Source organism: Barbus barbus (assembly GCF_936440315.1).
Source record: "Barbus barbus genome assembly, chromosome: 10".
Taxonomy (NCBI): domain Eukaryota; kingdom Metazoa; phylum Chordata; class Actinopteri; order Cypriniformes; family Cyprinidae; genus Barbus; species Barbus barbus.
This window is the reverse complement of record NC_136738.1, coordinates 15,613,716-15,629,373: the sequence shown is the minus strand read 5'-3', so window position 1 is coordinate 15,629,373 and position 15,658 is coordinate 15,613,716. Positions and strand designations below refer to the sequence as shown.

The 15,658-nt window shown below is 39.4% G+C and overlaps 2 protein-coding genes across 2 annotated transcripts; one reads left to right on the top strand and one right to left on the bottom strand.

Annotated features, from left to right (window-relative positions):
• The first annotated feature begins 27 nt into the window (after positions 1-27).
• LOC306876468 (frizzled-5-like) lies at positions 28-4,114 on the top strand. The gene is made up of 2 exons (XM_079427652.1): positions 28-543; positions 638-4,114. The coding sequence occupies exon 2, from the start codon at positions 896-898 to the stop codon at positions 2,672-2,674; it is 1,779 nt and encodes a 592-aa protein (XP_079283778.1). The 5' UTR covers positions 28-543; positions 638-895; the 3' UTR covers positions 2,675-4,114.
• A 306-nt stretch (positions 4,115-4,420) lies between these two features.
• On the bottom strand, positions 4,421-14,435 carry ccnyl1 (cyclin Y-like 1). Its single transcript, XM_079427653.1, has 10 exons — positions 13,462-14,435; positions 9,084-9,158; positions 8,846-8,880; positions 8,651-8,751; positions 8,396-8,431; positions 8,236-8,287; positions 7,592-7,711; positions 6,446-6,612; positions 4,949-5,111; positions 4,421-4,841 (listed from the first exon to the last, which is right to left on the bottom strand). Exons 1-10 carry the CDS (start codon positions 13,613-13,615, stop codon positions 4,725-4,727), a joined length of 1,020 nt encoding a protein of 339 aa, XP_079283779.1. The 5' UTR covers positions 13,616-14,435; the 3' UTR covers positions 4,421-4,724.
• Between the last annotated feature and the right edge of the window lie 1,223 nt (positions 14,436-15,658).

Sequence of the window (15,658 nt, the reverse complement as noted above, 5' to 3'; positions counted from 1 at the left end):
TTTCACTCCACTGATCCTCTACAGAGTGAGTAATTAGTGGCTCCGCAGCCAACAGAGGGAACACACGCTCTGCCACACAGAAAAATACGCTCTCAACAAATTAGTAAAGAGTTTGGCGTGGAGTTCATACATGTTAAAGTGCGTGAAAGGACCTGCTGGGAAACACACTGAAGGAAATGGCAGGAAGCACCTGAAACCTGTTGCTCTGAGCACTAATGCGAAAGGTGATTTTATTTTTGTAGTAGCTTTTTTATTAGCTATAATATCCTTATTATACTTTAAAAAACTAATTTATTTCTGGACGTCAGGTATCTTTTTCTTATTTTCTTCTCGATGCGTCTCTTTTTGTTGTGAATCCGTCGGATTGCATTCATCGGATACATTCACCTGCCGTGTGGAATTTAAAGCAGACCAGAAAGGAAACCGACGCTTAAAATGTTACTTTGCTACAAAGTGTCTGCGGGAAATGAACTTTCGACCTTAACACGGTTTACTCGGTGAATGATTGACCACTTAGTCCACGGATGCGCGTGCTTTTCCATGGTACGTTCTGACGCTCAATTCTGTTTTTATGATTTTCAGTAGAATTATTAAGCTATTGTTTGATTTAACTGTAGTTGTTCTCTTACTCTTTCAGCCCGTGTTTAGGATCATGGTCTGTATGAAATGCACTCACACAGTTGGAAGAAAGTGTGCTCGGGATCTGGAATGAAACTTCACTGTGATTTACAACCTTGTGGACTGTGGACATGCTGCTGGAGCAATTAAGGTTTCCTTTTGGGATTTCTTCTTTCCTAAACGCAGCAATAAATTAAAAAAAAAAGAAAGAAAGGAAGGAAGGGGAAAAACCTGAGCTGAGAAAATACTCAAGAATTGAAATTCATAGTTTTCCAGTATGAGGAAACCTGCAGATAAGCATAATTTCACCATGGAGACCTCAGGGATGCACCTGGTCGGATTTTGGCTTCACGTTCTGCTGCTGTTGCAACTGTTTCGGCTTGGTGATGCTGCCTCTAAGGATATAGTGTGCGAGCCCATCACTGTACCGATGTGCAAAGGGATTGGATACAATCACACCTACATGCCCAACCAGTTCAATCATGACACCCAGGATGAAGTCGGCTTGGAAGTGCACCAGTTTTGGCCACTTGTCCGAATCCGTTGCTCCCCGGACTTGCTTTTCTTCCTGTGCAGTATGTACACCCCAATCTGTCTTCAGGACTACAAAAAGCCTCTGCCGCCTTGCAGGTCTGTGTGCGAGAGGGCTAAGAGGGGTTGCTCCCCGCTCATGATCCAGTATGGGTTCGAGTGGCCAGAGCGGATGAGTTGCGAGCAGCTGCCCATGCTGGGTGACACCGATCGGCTTTGTATGGACAGGAACAGCAGTGAGACCACAACTCTATCACCTCCTTTCCTCAAACCCACTCCCAAGGGAACGCCACGACATAGAGCCACTGCAAAATCTGCTCCGCCACAGAAGTGTGAACGTGAGTGCCATTGTCGAAACCCCCTAGTGACAATTAAACAGGACGCACATCCTCTTCATAACCGGGTACATACTGGCTCTCTACCCAATTGTACTTTGCCTTGCCACCAACCCTACTTTTCCCTGGATGAGCGTGCCTTCACAACCTTCTGGATTGGCCTTTGGTCGGTACTGTGCTTTGTCTCGACGCTCACCACTGTGGCCACTTTCCTCATCGACATGGAGCGTTTCAAGTATCCAGAGCGGCCGATTATCTTCTTGGCTGCTTGTTATCTGTTTGTGTCGCTGGGGTACATTGTGCGACTGCTTGCGGGCCATGAGCGGGTAGCTTGCGAGGGCTCCGGCAACCAACAGCACATCCTCTATGACACCATGGGTCCAGCCCTTTGCACGCTAGTTTTCCTGCTCATATATTTTTTTGGAATGGCCAGCTCCATCTGGTGGGTGGTGCTTTCCTTCACCTGGTTCCTGGCGGCAGGAATGAAATGGGGGAACGAGGCCATCGCGGGTTACTCGCAGTACTTCCACCTTGCTGCTTGGCTCGTCCCTAGTGTCAAGTCCATCGCTGTCCTGGCTTTGAGTTCGGTGGATGGTGACCCCGTGGCTGGGATCTGTTACGTTGGCAACCAGAGTTTGGAGAGCCTACGTGGCTTCGTATTGGCACCGCTGGTCGTCTACCTCTTCACTGGCTCCCTCTTCCTTCTGGCTGGATTCGTTTCACTCTTCCGGATCCGTAGCGTTATTAAACAGGGCGGCACCAAGACGGACAAGTTGGAGAAGTTAATGATCCGAATTGGGCTGTTCACCGTCCTGTATACCGTGCCTGCAACTATTGTAGTGGCTTGCCTGGTGTATGAGCAACATTACAGGCCAGGTTGGGAGCGGGCATTGGCCTGTTCTTGCCCGTCCGAGCGCCAGCGACTCGGTGTGGGGCCGGACTATGCTGTCTTCATGCTGAAATACTTCATGTGCCTTGTTGTAGGCATTACCTCAGGTGTTTGGATCTGGTCCGGGAAGACTCTGGAGTCCTGGAGACACTTTGTGGCACGGTACCTCCCCTGTAGGACCCGGAAGCCACCAGTATCAGGCTCGTCCATGTACAGCGAGGCCAGCACCGCTCTCACAGCCCGAGCCGGAACGGCACCCACTGGGACCTATCACAAATCAACACCTTCATCACATGTCTGAGCATTGGCCAGAAAAGCCCTGGTCCTTTATAAACCCTACAACTGTCAAATGAGTGACGCATGAAGTGTGCAGGTCATGACTCTGAATGAGCAGGTGTCTATTCGACCAGCATCACCGGATATGATGGATGGAACGAATATATTATGAAGGATTTTTACAGACTATTGGTTGTTTCATTGTAGTCAAGCTCTTCTCATTCGCTGGTCTAATTTGCAAAGCAATGAATATGATACTTTGCGAGGAAAAGATTATCTCTACATGTCGTAGCAAGCGTGGTAGCCATCTTCTGTTTTTTAGAGCGTGAATGATGGAAAAAAGATCTTAGAAGGCTGATACTTGATATGAGTCAAGACAAATTGAGGGGGTTGTGGAGATTTTATTTATTTGTGTATTCTTGTAAATATGCTATTCGAGAACTTTGTGATCTCCGATTACAGTCGCTCTGCTGTGTTTGTGACTTTATCAGCATTTTACAGGATGTCAGTAGGATCATTTTAAATACCGTCTCCAGGTTTCTAATTTACAAATTTGGATGTAGGATGTAAATAGGTGCTTTCATGCGCTCTCTGTAACCAAGAACAACACTTTTTCATCTTATATTGTGCAAGTGGAGGTCTAGTAAAGAAGCAGTTCACATACACTTAAAGTTGTTGCAGGCATTTCTGCACAGGTTAATGCTGACTGATTGTCCCTCAACAACCACTTAACAGGTTGTGTGTTTCAAAGCTCTCTCTCCACTGGTTAGCATCTATTGGGCAGTGTTAGGGATGTGTATGTATAATCTATAGAGTTGTTTGAAGAATCTGTAGGTCTATAGTGTGAGCTTGACTTCCCTCTTGTGGTCAATGGTTCAACTTCCATGAGGTTCAGGTGTTAACCAGCAGCCTAGGTTTGAGTAGAAGGCCAAATATGAACTGGTTTCAAAACGGTGTAACATTTCTTTTGGTCTGTTCATTTAGTTGTAAAGACTCGTGATCCAGTCTTTGGTTGTTTGTCATTTCACCTTATTTGGGTTTTGAATCAGAAAACCAGTGTTGGGTATGCACTTTTAGCAGACAGAATCTGTAAACAATGTTTTTGTAGATCTGTGTGAAATCTTTCAGGGGAGCATTAAGGTATAAATGTAAGCTGTCACTGTCCAAGCTGTTGTAGAAATACCTTTTTCCTGTGTACTTTTTAAAATGCCTCCCAATTTGGCTGCATGTCTGGTTGTGTGTACATACTCGTTTGGCTCTATTAATATGTAAATCTTGTAGAAGACACGTCCTTTTAAGAGTCCAGACTGCAACTCTGTACATATGTTTTGTAAAAGATGAAATACAGTGCTACAATTTTAAAGAGATTCTTAGATATTTATGAAAAGTGTCTTTTACATGTTTCTTTTGTTTCTCTTACTGGTAGAGAATAAAAGTGAGGATCAATTTGTGAACTGGCAAGCTGAACGTTTGGGTCATTTTTGTGTTTCTTTTTTTTTTTTACTGCTGTTTTGGAGAGGAAAAAAAAAAAAAACAAATCCAAAAAGTTACTTTTTTTTACCTTTCTAATGATTTGTTAGTAGAATGCTATCATTTTCAGATTTTGTAACAGGCACTAAAAACCTGCACTTTATTCATATTTTCTTTTACATTGTTAGAACCATATTTGTTTTAAACAAAGTTAATTAGCCCTTGTTGTGAGAGCTGTAAGTGTTAAAATCCCTGCATTAATTTTTCAGTGTAATGCAACAAAACCACAAACCACCATTTTGACAGTTGACCTTGTAAAACACAAATTCAGACGTGTTACATGATTAGTGTTTATTTAAAATACTCCATCTGCAAATGATTTCAATTAAAAACTGACAGTTCACAGCTAGTAGCCTACATAGTAAGCAAAAAACAAACAAAAGAAACCATTCAGTCTGTTTTTGTCTCTATGTTGTTCTGCATCGTTTGGGCAAGGTGTAGGATCTTTCGACCGGCATAACGTCGCAGCCAAATGTGGGGACAAAGAACGAGTTTTGTCCATTGAGCTTCGTCTTGGAGTGGCCACTGTTTCCCGAGAAAAATCTCTAAGAAAGAACGGCATTGGATCTGCGGATGCCCACTAGGTTGTCTGCGCTGAATGATCTCCTCATGGCCACTCTACTCAGATCCTTGTACTTATCCTCACATAGTCTTGAGATAGCCTTTAAAAGAAAGAACAAATGAGAATTTTTGCAAATAAATTGACCCATTAGAAATAGTATGGCTTTACATTCAAAAATTAGTCAATTTTTTTATGTCTGCTGCCCACCTCTAATTTCTGCGCTCGTTCGTTGCTCAATGGCTCCAAAGGAAAGCTCAGGTTGTTGTCGTCTGCTAAAGAGCGCAGGTCAAAGTAATACTTGGCGTAGACGCTGGCTGGCACATTAATGTTAAACTGTAGCAGCTCCAGAAAATGTCTTTCCATCTCATTCCTGAAAAATGGATTGTAAGATTCAGTGAGTCAGGATGGTCTTTTCTGAGTGGAAATCACAGACAATAGTACCAATATAAATAAAGACCGATATTAAAAAAAAAAAGAACCAGATTTTTAAAAAAAGTAACACAAACTATACAATCCATTACTGGCATGTCAAGAATTGACACAGATTTTTCTTGCCACATTCGAAACTATTTTAAACAACATTTCCAATTTTTTCACACTACTGTTCTAACGTGAGGTTGGAAAGACTAAAGTTTATGATATAAATTTCATACGCTAACTAAAAATACAGTATAACAGCAATATTGTGAAATACTATTCCATTCTAAGGTGTTTTCTATTTTAATAGTTTTTTTTAATGTAATTTATTTCTGTAATGGCAAAAATGAATTTTTAGCAGCCATGACTCCAGTCTTCAATAATCATTCTAATAAGCGGATTTATTGCTCAAGAAATATTTCTTATCAAAAATGAAAACATTTGTGATGTTTATATTTTTGTGGAAACTGAGTTTTTTTTCAAGATTCTTTGAATATTAAAGTTAAAAATAAAAAAAATGTATTGTTTTTACTGTTATTTTCTCAATACACCCTTGCTGAATATAATTGTGTGTGTGTGTGTACATTATATAATACATACACATTCATGCTGTTTTTCCACTACTTTATTATAATAGTAATATTTAAAATCTTTTACACTCCCAAACCATCCTAGAGATTGCCTGCTGCATCTGAGAGCAGGTACAGAGACTGTCCCCGTGTCACCTGACTGTTTTGGGAAAAGCAGACATTAGGTTGAGGGTGGTATGGGTGGTGTTGCGAGAGGGGGGGGTGGTTCAGTCGCTAGGGGCAACAAATGGAGTGGGTGAGAGCCTGGATCATTGTAGAGGAGTCTGAGAGCACTTGAAGCCCGCCAGCCCACAGGCTCACAAAGACTGCTTCAATGAAAGGGATGAAAATAGAGCGAAGGGGCAGAGAGGAGGAACATGGCCTTTAACATACACAATCAGGTAGAACAGACACGTACACACACAAACCCTGTCTGTGTCATTTATATGGATATTGAGACATGAGAACAAACAAAAAAAACAAGGTTTTGAAGTGTGTCGCTTCATTTTTTTTTTTTAAATCTTGCACGCTTGTTCCAAGGGATATGGGACGTTGTGAGGTATGTAGGAGTTGTAGACTGGAATGAGTTGGCCGAGAAGTGAAGTGACATCACATGTTGATGCATCAAATCAAGACGTTTTGTTCTAGATTATTTTGACTGCACAAATGAGCTGTAACATTTCAGCAGAACGGACAGTGACTATATCATCTCACTCACATGTCCTCAACAGTGATGTCTTTGAGGATCTGACAGTAGTCGACGTTCCACACGGCCTGATCGTCCCAGACTTTCGAGGCCAGTAGAATGGCTCCCAGAACAATCCTCTTCCAGTTAGATGGGCAAATGTCCAGCTCGGCATACGTCAACAGCCTCTCCAAATATACCTGCAGCAAAGACAGTTTTCAAAAGATGCTTCTTAAAAAGGCAACTTGTGATCAAGCATATGTATTATTGTGTGCAAATTAGAATTAAAACACTGGAAAATCTTTTTAATTACATTTAGTTCAAAACCATTTGCTGATGCAATACTTATAACAATTAATAATACCTTTACAGCATTTATTAATTTCAGGGAGAAAGAATGAATTTGTCTTGATGTTATTCTAGGTTCATTTATACATAACAGATCAAATGTTCACATCTGGTAAGTTTTTTTTTTTTTATGTAGTTGATAGTCTCCCATGGTCACCAAGGCTACATTTAGAATAATAATAAAAACAATCTACGTTTTCAGCATCACATGATCTTTCAGAAATCATTCTAATATGCTGGTTTGGTGTAACACTTGTTTCAACATTTTTTGTAATTCTATTCTTTTTTGGGAATAAAGTTCAAAAGAACAGCATTTATTTAAAATAGTAATATTTAGAACCATTATATTTACTGTGACTTTTTGATCAACTTGACACATCCTTACTGTATAGAAGTATTCATTAAAAAACATAAAATAAATAAACCTAACTAAGCCCAAACTCTTAAACCGTAGTGTACACCAATTCATTATATTATGTTGTATAAATGAGCATTAATGTACTATAAATGAATCTGAATTAACAATGAACAATAGAATATTTATAAATTAGCATTAACCTTTATTAATAAATGCTGTAATGAACCTGAACCTTATTGTACAATGTTTTATCAAAATATTTGATTGTAAATAATCAGAAGTGACTGGTTGTGGACAACACTGGTTAAACAAACACATGATGATCCATTCTCTGGTGCTCTACTGTCCTCTAGTGGACGTCAGGAAACTGTACTTCAGCACCTCCATCAAAAACCAAAGCCCCTGCTATTTCTCATGGTACAGAATAAGCTAAAAATGGAGCAGACTAGTAAGAAAGGCTGCTATTCTCTTACCAGAGTGACGATCGCACACTCGGCTGTGAGCTGTGCAGCGCTGAACAGTGTCCGGACGAATCGATAAATGAGTTTGTGTTCGGGGTCTGTGCGGGAGTAATCATCAGGAACCTGCTCCCTCTGCCAAAGGTAGCATTCATACACATTATATGCTAATATGTTCAATATTTCTAGCTCAACTTCAAGCTCAAATGTGTTTCATTTAACGTAAGTGTTATGCTCATTAGTTACTTCTGTCAGTATGATACCAAGAGACCTTTTACTATAACAAAGAGTCCCTGTCATTGTGGCAAGTGAGAGAACATAAGCTAACTATATAGGCTAGGAGTGAGGAAAAATAACTGACTTCTCACAGTGTATGTTATATGTCAAGTCCCAAATAACAAAAATAACTGACTGCTCACAAATGCTTTTACAAAAATCCATTTCAAATGGATTTTAAACCACATATGGATCAGATCAAATGAACAAATCAGATTGCATAACATTTTTGCTGCTCAGACTAAACAGCTAAACGGATTTGATGCACAGAAAAAAAAGATATTGCAGCCTGTCTGAACAAAACCAAATAGTGACTATAAAATGTGCAATTGTCCAACATCTGCAGATGTTACTGAAAAAAGAAAAAGAAGGGGTTAACTTACAGATAAGGGGTGCATTTTTTCATCAAAGATGTCCAATGACCTATCGGAGTCCCTGAAATAAATTAAAAAAAAATTTAAATCCCAGAATACTTTTTATATGCAAAACCTTTCAAAATTTAGGTCAAATGATGCTTGTGGAAAAGAACCTAATAAAACGTACCTGTTTTTAATGTGATAATATATTGCTAATGTGACACTGGAAACAGAACAAAAAGGTGGTCAACACACAAAGCAAAGCAAAATAAAATAAAACACAACAAACAGCCTTCCACCATTTCAATTTGCTAATTATTTTTACATGCATTCAATGGCATGTACTCATGTAGATCATTAATGTGTATATATTTTACTTTAAACAGTTCTGTAGAAAGAGTTCTAAACAAAGCATGCAATACCACAATGAACCTTTACTGACCATTTGATTGTGCTTTTCAGGTTGGGCTGACTGACGGTACTATCATCAATGAATATCGTAGAGCAGGAGCTGTACTTCTTCGAAAGCAGACCAGGTGAGACCTTCAGAAAGGACCAACATTTAATACGCTTGCAGAAAGACGTTCCTTATAACCAAGCACAACCACAAAACAACCTCCAAAACACATTCACTCACGTGGTTTATGTGATTGCTTTTCCTCCTGTCCCGTACTGAAAAGAAAGGCAGGGGTTTTGTTGTTAAACATTTCTTCATCAAATATTGGCAAGCTGTACCAGTGGCCATTTACCAAAGTGACTTTCCAGCTATTAACAGTATGGGTCAGGACTCAGGACACTAGTTAATATGCAGCTACTAGCAAGGAAATACAATTAAATTATTAACTCATTAGATGACAATTTTTGGAAACACTCACCATCTGTCTGTGACTTGCTAAGGAAGATCGTGCTGGCACGGGCATGATCTGATGGGTTGGACTCTAAAGCCAAATCTAGAACACAGACAATCAATCAATCAATCAACTACATAAGGGCATAATTACAAACAATAGGCTAATAAACATCCAAGAATGGGTGGTATGGTCGGTGGGCAACACACCGACATATAGCGCGCCATTGCACTATGGGCGTCCCGAGTTCGATCCCAGCGTGAGGGCCTTTCCCTCTTATTTTTTAGTAATGTTTTAAGTCTTTTTTGCTCAAGATTGCATTTATTTGATCAAAAATACAGTAAAAACTGTATAATTATGAAATATTATTAGAATTGAATACAAATTGCATTCTATTTTAATTACAGTATTTTACAATGTAATTTATTCCTATGATGGAAAAGCTGAATTTTCCGCAGCCATTACTCCAGTCTTTAGTGTCACATGATCCTTTAGAAATCTAATATGCTGATTTGGTGCTCAAGAAACATTTCTTTTTATCAATCTTAAAAAACAGCACTCATTTGATGTAGAAACTTTTTAAAAATGTTTTTACTGTCACTTTAATGCATCCGTTGTGTACTTTAAGTACAGCATAATATTACATTTTTCCTGTTCATTACATTTGCCCAATAACAAGGCAAAGCTAAGAATTAATAAATAAAAAAATTAGCTAGAGGTGCACCGGTGGTGACACATAATCGTTCAACTGTCCAACAGAATAAATATTCATCTTCATACAGAAACAACCCCCTACAAGGGAGATAAGGTGGTATGTCGTCCGGCTCTGAGCGCTCAAACTGATTGGCAGGGGCATGCTGCTACCCGCTCTGGCCACAGGAGTGAGAGGAGTGAGGGCACAATAAGCCTATTGTATGGGCACTGTAATAGAACAACACGAGCTCACACCCTGAGCTCCGCCCACACCGCCATGTGCCACAGGAACCATGCCAACGGATCAAAACGGACCTTACTACACATTACAAACCATAATTGAATCTACTGGGAGATGAGTTTGTAAACCGTTTTAAGTCAACAGCCATAAAATGTAAAAATATTCTACCCCAAGTGTTCAGAACATTAGGATTGAGGATTTTGCCCAGGCCACTTCACTGAAAGGTGTCTACATCAGCCAATGAAGATACTTTCTTCTGGAATTAAATGGAGACCGGGTCAAAAGATTTGTGCCAGTGCTGCTAAGTTGTACAGTAAACACACTCCAAGGAGATGTTTGGACAGCTGCAACCATGTCATGAGAGCTACAGAACTGGCAGGAGGTGAAGCGCAGGTGCAGGACAGAAGAATTCTTGAGGAAGTTCAGGGTACCCAGCTTTAGTTTGGATGATTTTACTTTACAGTCTATGGCCCTAAATGTACAATGGATCACAAGGAAAATCACAATGCATGTAGCATTCATAGCATTACCAAAGAGCCACTGTGCCCACAAGTTTTCTGGCTGGTGAACAGCTATGAACCAACAGTAGTTAAAGTTAGTTAAATAGTCAAGTTTATAATTTATGAATAAAGTTTATAGCTAGTTAAATTAACATATTGATTGTTTAATGGCGAATATATTTATAGGCAACTCTTATCAAAATGTCACTCAGAAAGACCCTATTCTTTCTGCAATTCTTCTTCATGTTAAAATATGGTCAGTGCAAAGTGCAGATAATTTCTAAATGACTAAATTCAGGTACATCCAAACAAGTACTCTTAATAAATGAAAACCTCAGAACCTGGCAGTACAAGTCTTGATATCTTTCTTCAACACAAAAATTCACAGCCATTTCCTACCCGAAGATACGAATGGCATGGCAGAGTGAGAATGACAAGTCCAAATTAGTTGGGCAAACCCGAAGACTTATTTCTCAACTGAAATCTTGTTGAAGCTGAGGCCCAGATTCCTTCCCCTGAGAGATTGATGGCCATGGGTGAGAGAGAATGCTGACCAATAGGGAGGTGCAGGAACACCTGGTGACAAGGCAGCTTTAGTCCAAGAGTGGCAAACTACAGCCAATTATACGCTCAGTGATAAAACGCAAAGCTAACGTCACACTTCTGGCAAATACAAATGCCTTCTTTCTTAGTGGATCACACATAAAGATTAGGTCAGATTCTTGAAGGCGTGTGTTATAGTGAATTTACTCCACCTCACTTAGTGCATAAGAACACTCCTTAACTGGTAAAAGCCCTGTAATGATCTCCCATGAATTAATGCTTTAAAGGATTAGTTCAATTAAAAACTAACAGTTCTGTCATCATTTACTCAGTCTCATATTGCTCCAAACCTGTGTGACTTCTGTGGAAATACAGAAAGAAAGACCAGTTGCTCTCTTTGTTTTGTATTAAAGTTTTTTTTTTTTTTTATGAACTATGCCTTTAGCGTACATTACGGTTCAAATTTTGGGGTCGTAAGAATATTTAACACTTTTGAAAGATGTCAGTGCTCACCGAGGCTGCATTTTTTTATTAAGAAACACTATAAAAAAAAACAGCAATATTTTGAAAAATTGTTACAAGTTAAATACCTGTTTTCTGTTTAATATATTGCAATATTTTTTAAAATATATATTTTTTCTGTGACTGCAAAGCTGAATTTCAAAGCCGAGCGTCACATGATCCTGCTGATTTTGTGCTTAAGTAACATTACTTATTATCAATGTTGAAAACAGTTGTGCTGCTTCATATTTTTGTGGATTTATCAAATTGTTGTGCTATATCAATTTAATATATCCTTGCTGAATACAGGTATTAATTTCTTTCCACGTGAAAAAAATACTTTTGAATAGTAGTGGGCATGTGCTAAATAACAGATGCATTCATTCCATAGGTCTCTAGAGCTCATGCACTCAACTGACACTCCCATTCCCCCACCACCAAAGTCAAAAATAACCCCTGGGGGTAGGGCAGCCATCCTCACTGAGGGGAGGAGCGTGGTTGTAGTGTGGCGTAGCACAATGATTCCCAACAAGGGGCATGTGTACCTCACAATTTTGTTTTACTAAAAGAAAATTCACAACTTGATTTTCAGTGCTGCCAGTACTAAAGTAAATCCTATCATATCAGCAGTGCTCGTCTTTCTTACACTTCTCCTCTCTTCTGTTTTGGTGCTGATTAAGGAGAAAGATTTGTGAAACACTGGCATAACGCACCAGAGAAGTGATTCTATATATTGTATGAAGACAGTGAGACAGTTCAATACAAGAAAACTAAGTTTATCCAAACTTAACCTCTAAGCCCCTAAGGGGAACAAAATGTACCTCATGGAGATTCTCAACGAGAGGGCGAGATAAGGAGAGAATGCAGCGGTCCCAAGATCTACATCAGTGGGATGCCAGGAATACTACACATTTTTGATTGTCTCTGCCAGTTAATCTTAGAATCGTTTTTATTCTCATGTCCAACATTATCCCAAATTAACCATGACCTGGAATGTCCCAATCATAAAGGATTAACCGCAGACACAGTAGTGGAGTTTACACTGCTGTCATATGTGCTTTAAGCCACAGATGAACACATGTTGCTCTAAATACAGCACTGGAAGTTATTTGTGAGTGTGTGTGTGACTATATGCATCTCCCCTGAGTGTAAAATAGCTCAGGCTAAATAAACAGCAGTAAAGACTGCAAACAATCCCATGAGGCATCACACACATATCCCAAATACTAACAGTTATCCTTCTAAACATCTCCGTAAACCTTGTTTCTTTCAATAATGTTACTAAGTGTAGCTAATTAGTAAAATCTGCCATTGTTATTCAGACCGAAAATCTCATAGGCCACCAATTTCAGAGCAAACCAACAGCACTTAAAGTGTTCAGCTCTTAACAGAAACCTGATCCGTGAGACGAGGAGGTCAAGGCATCGGATCACAGCAGTAAAGTTCCTCAAGAAGCTGTGGCACACAAATGTGGAAACACAAGTATAGTAAAGAATAGAAGAGAATTTTGTGGTGACGGCTGCTGTCATGGAAAACCACTTGCAGGATTCAAACCTGCAACATTTTGGTTAAAGTTCTAGATTTAGGTTTCAAATCTGGTTCTAGATAACCCAAGAACTGCACATTTTGGAAACTAGTCAGACCTTGAAACTACTTCTAATAAACAGATGATATAAATCAGGTTAATTAGGGGAGACATCCAACGTGCAATTGAGAACCACTTGTCTGGATTAAGGGTGCTTAGTTTTGCTAGTGGAGATCCACCTCGAAAGTTAATTTCCAACACATGTCCGTATTATTATCAAGTAAACATTAAGACTTTGATGAGCTAGTTCAGGTGTGTTTGAGCAGGGTTAGTCCAGAAGGTTGATCTCCACTAGCAGGACTGAGCAATCGTGGTCTAGATCTTTTACCTACTAGAACTTACCATCGGGAACCTCTCGGTCACTGATGTGCTGCAAATATGGTCCAGTGTCATCGCTCAAGTCTGTGTTGATCTGATAGTCCTCCAGACGCTCCACCTGACGGGGTAGCTTGGGACTCCCACTGGGGGACACGCAGCAGGATGCTGTATTTCCCATGATGATACACACAAGTATGTGCTCTACCTGCTCAGGTGTGTTAGTCTAGGCTGCCTCTGTCATCAAATGTGAATCAGTGGATCCAATGAATGAACTCAAGCTAAATGAAGGTGCACGAAGGGCTGAAATAAACAAAGAGTCAGCATTTACTGCTGTGCTGTCTTGCTGTTCCAGACTCAAGAGGTATTTTGCTATCTGTGCCAGTCATATAACAGGACTCCATGTATTTAGACAGTGCAACAGAAGACCTAAGGCTTTAGCATCGTGACTGACAGCATATTACTAGAAAATATCAGTCTGAGATAATTTAATACGGACGCATTCTTTTAAATTAGCCGCGCATGCTAACTGCTAACGGCTAATATTGATTCATTGTAAATAAGCGAGTTATTAGCCGCCGTGCTAACTGAGATAAACCATCCCTTTAATTCTGATTTGAATGTCCGAATGTGTCCTAAATTAAGATGGTTTGGCTGTTCGAATCGGGAACAGATGAAATAGCCCCTGAAGAACAGACTTCCAAGCATTTATCCGTCATGTATATGGCAGATCTGTGTGTTGGCTGAAACTCTGGATCCAATAATCACTCAAATCCTCAGGCCTTCGGGCCCGTAGCGAGAGAAAATGAAGCTTTTAACGCAGCAGATGAATAAAGTCCTGTCCGTTTACATGCGCCTAATTCAATCTCTGGGTTTGTTTGGAGTTGTTAGATTTTGTCCAGCGAGTCTCGTCGGAGAGTCCCTCTGTTATCCCCTCCTCCTCGCCGGCCAGTGCAGCAGCAGTGATCCTCTCCCCGCCACCACCGCCATCTGCTCGGAGTGACGCAGGTGAGGGCCCGCCCCTTTTCGACATTCCATCAAATACGATTGGATGAGGGATCAAAACAAAATAAATATCTGTTTAAGGATTGGTGATTATTACTGTCAATCACGCCGGCAAAGCCAAAGATGTTAAAGCCCGCCCATTTACACACCTCTTTGTGAATAGAATGAAATGGAATATTAGTGTACTGCACAGTGCATACTGTACCAGTGGCTACTATTCTTTTGTGAAATAGTATATAAACTGTAGAATGATACACATTTCAAACAATTTCTATGCTTGATTCAGGAAGTGCTGTCCAGTTATATGAAATAAAAATGGTTGGGTCTTTTTTTTGTTTTTTTTTTGTAGTGGAATAGAAATTTAAATACCAGTAGGCTAAATCATACAGTTGTTACATATTTGTATGCAGTGTTGGGAAGGTTACTTTAGAAATGTAATAGGTTACAGCAGGGCCGGAGTGGGACTAATTTTTAGCCCTGGAGTTTCAAGCCTTAGACCGGCCCACTTTTTTTTTTTTTTTTTTTTTTTTGTTCTGGCCTTTTCAGTGCCTCCTTTGTGCTTTCTATTATCCATTTTTTTATCTATTGTTTTTTGTTTTTTGAGCAAGGTGCAGCTGTCAGGGAAGTCAACAGATAATTATGTCATCATTAGGGTTGCCAATTAACTTCAGAAATGGAAAATAAGGGACAATTGTGATTCTTTATCTTTTATTCTTTGAGAAAATAGTGTTTATTCTTGTATTCTTTAAGAAAATAAGGAGCAGAATAAGGGATGCTCCAAATATTTGTACTGTACCATAATGTAGGCTGTTTGCCTGAAGTTAAAAATAAGTAATAATCACAATTATTCTAAAAAGAATTTTAATGTTATACAAAAAATGTCATTGACCTGTGTAAATTGTACCATTATAGAACTGTGAATTCACAAGTGTAGTAATTTAGGAGGTGAAAATACTGTGAAATTACATGCATACAAATGGCATGAAATTTGAAAACATAACAACTGAAGGTCAATGAAACGTCAGTCAATAAAGCATTATTTTTTAAAACAATGGCACTTAAAGTTTTGAACTAAAATATTATTGCAACTATATCCTTTGAATGAATAAAAATGCATATTTTTCAATTAAAGAAAACTTAGAGAGTGTGGTGCTTCTGGTGCTTGGATTTGTACTTTAATAATGAGGTCCAAGTCTCTGATGGTTTACGGGGTCTTTTT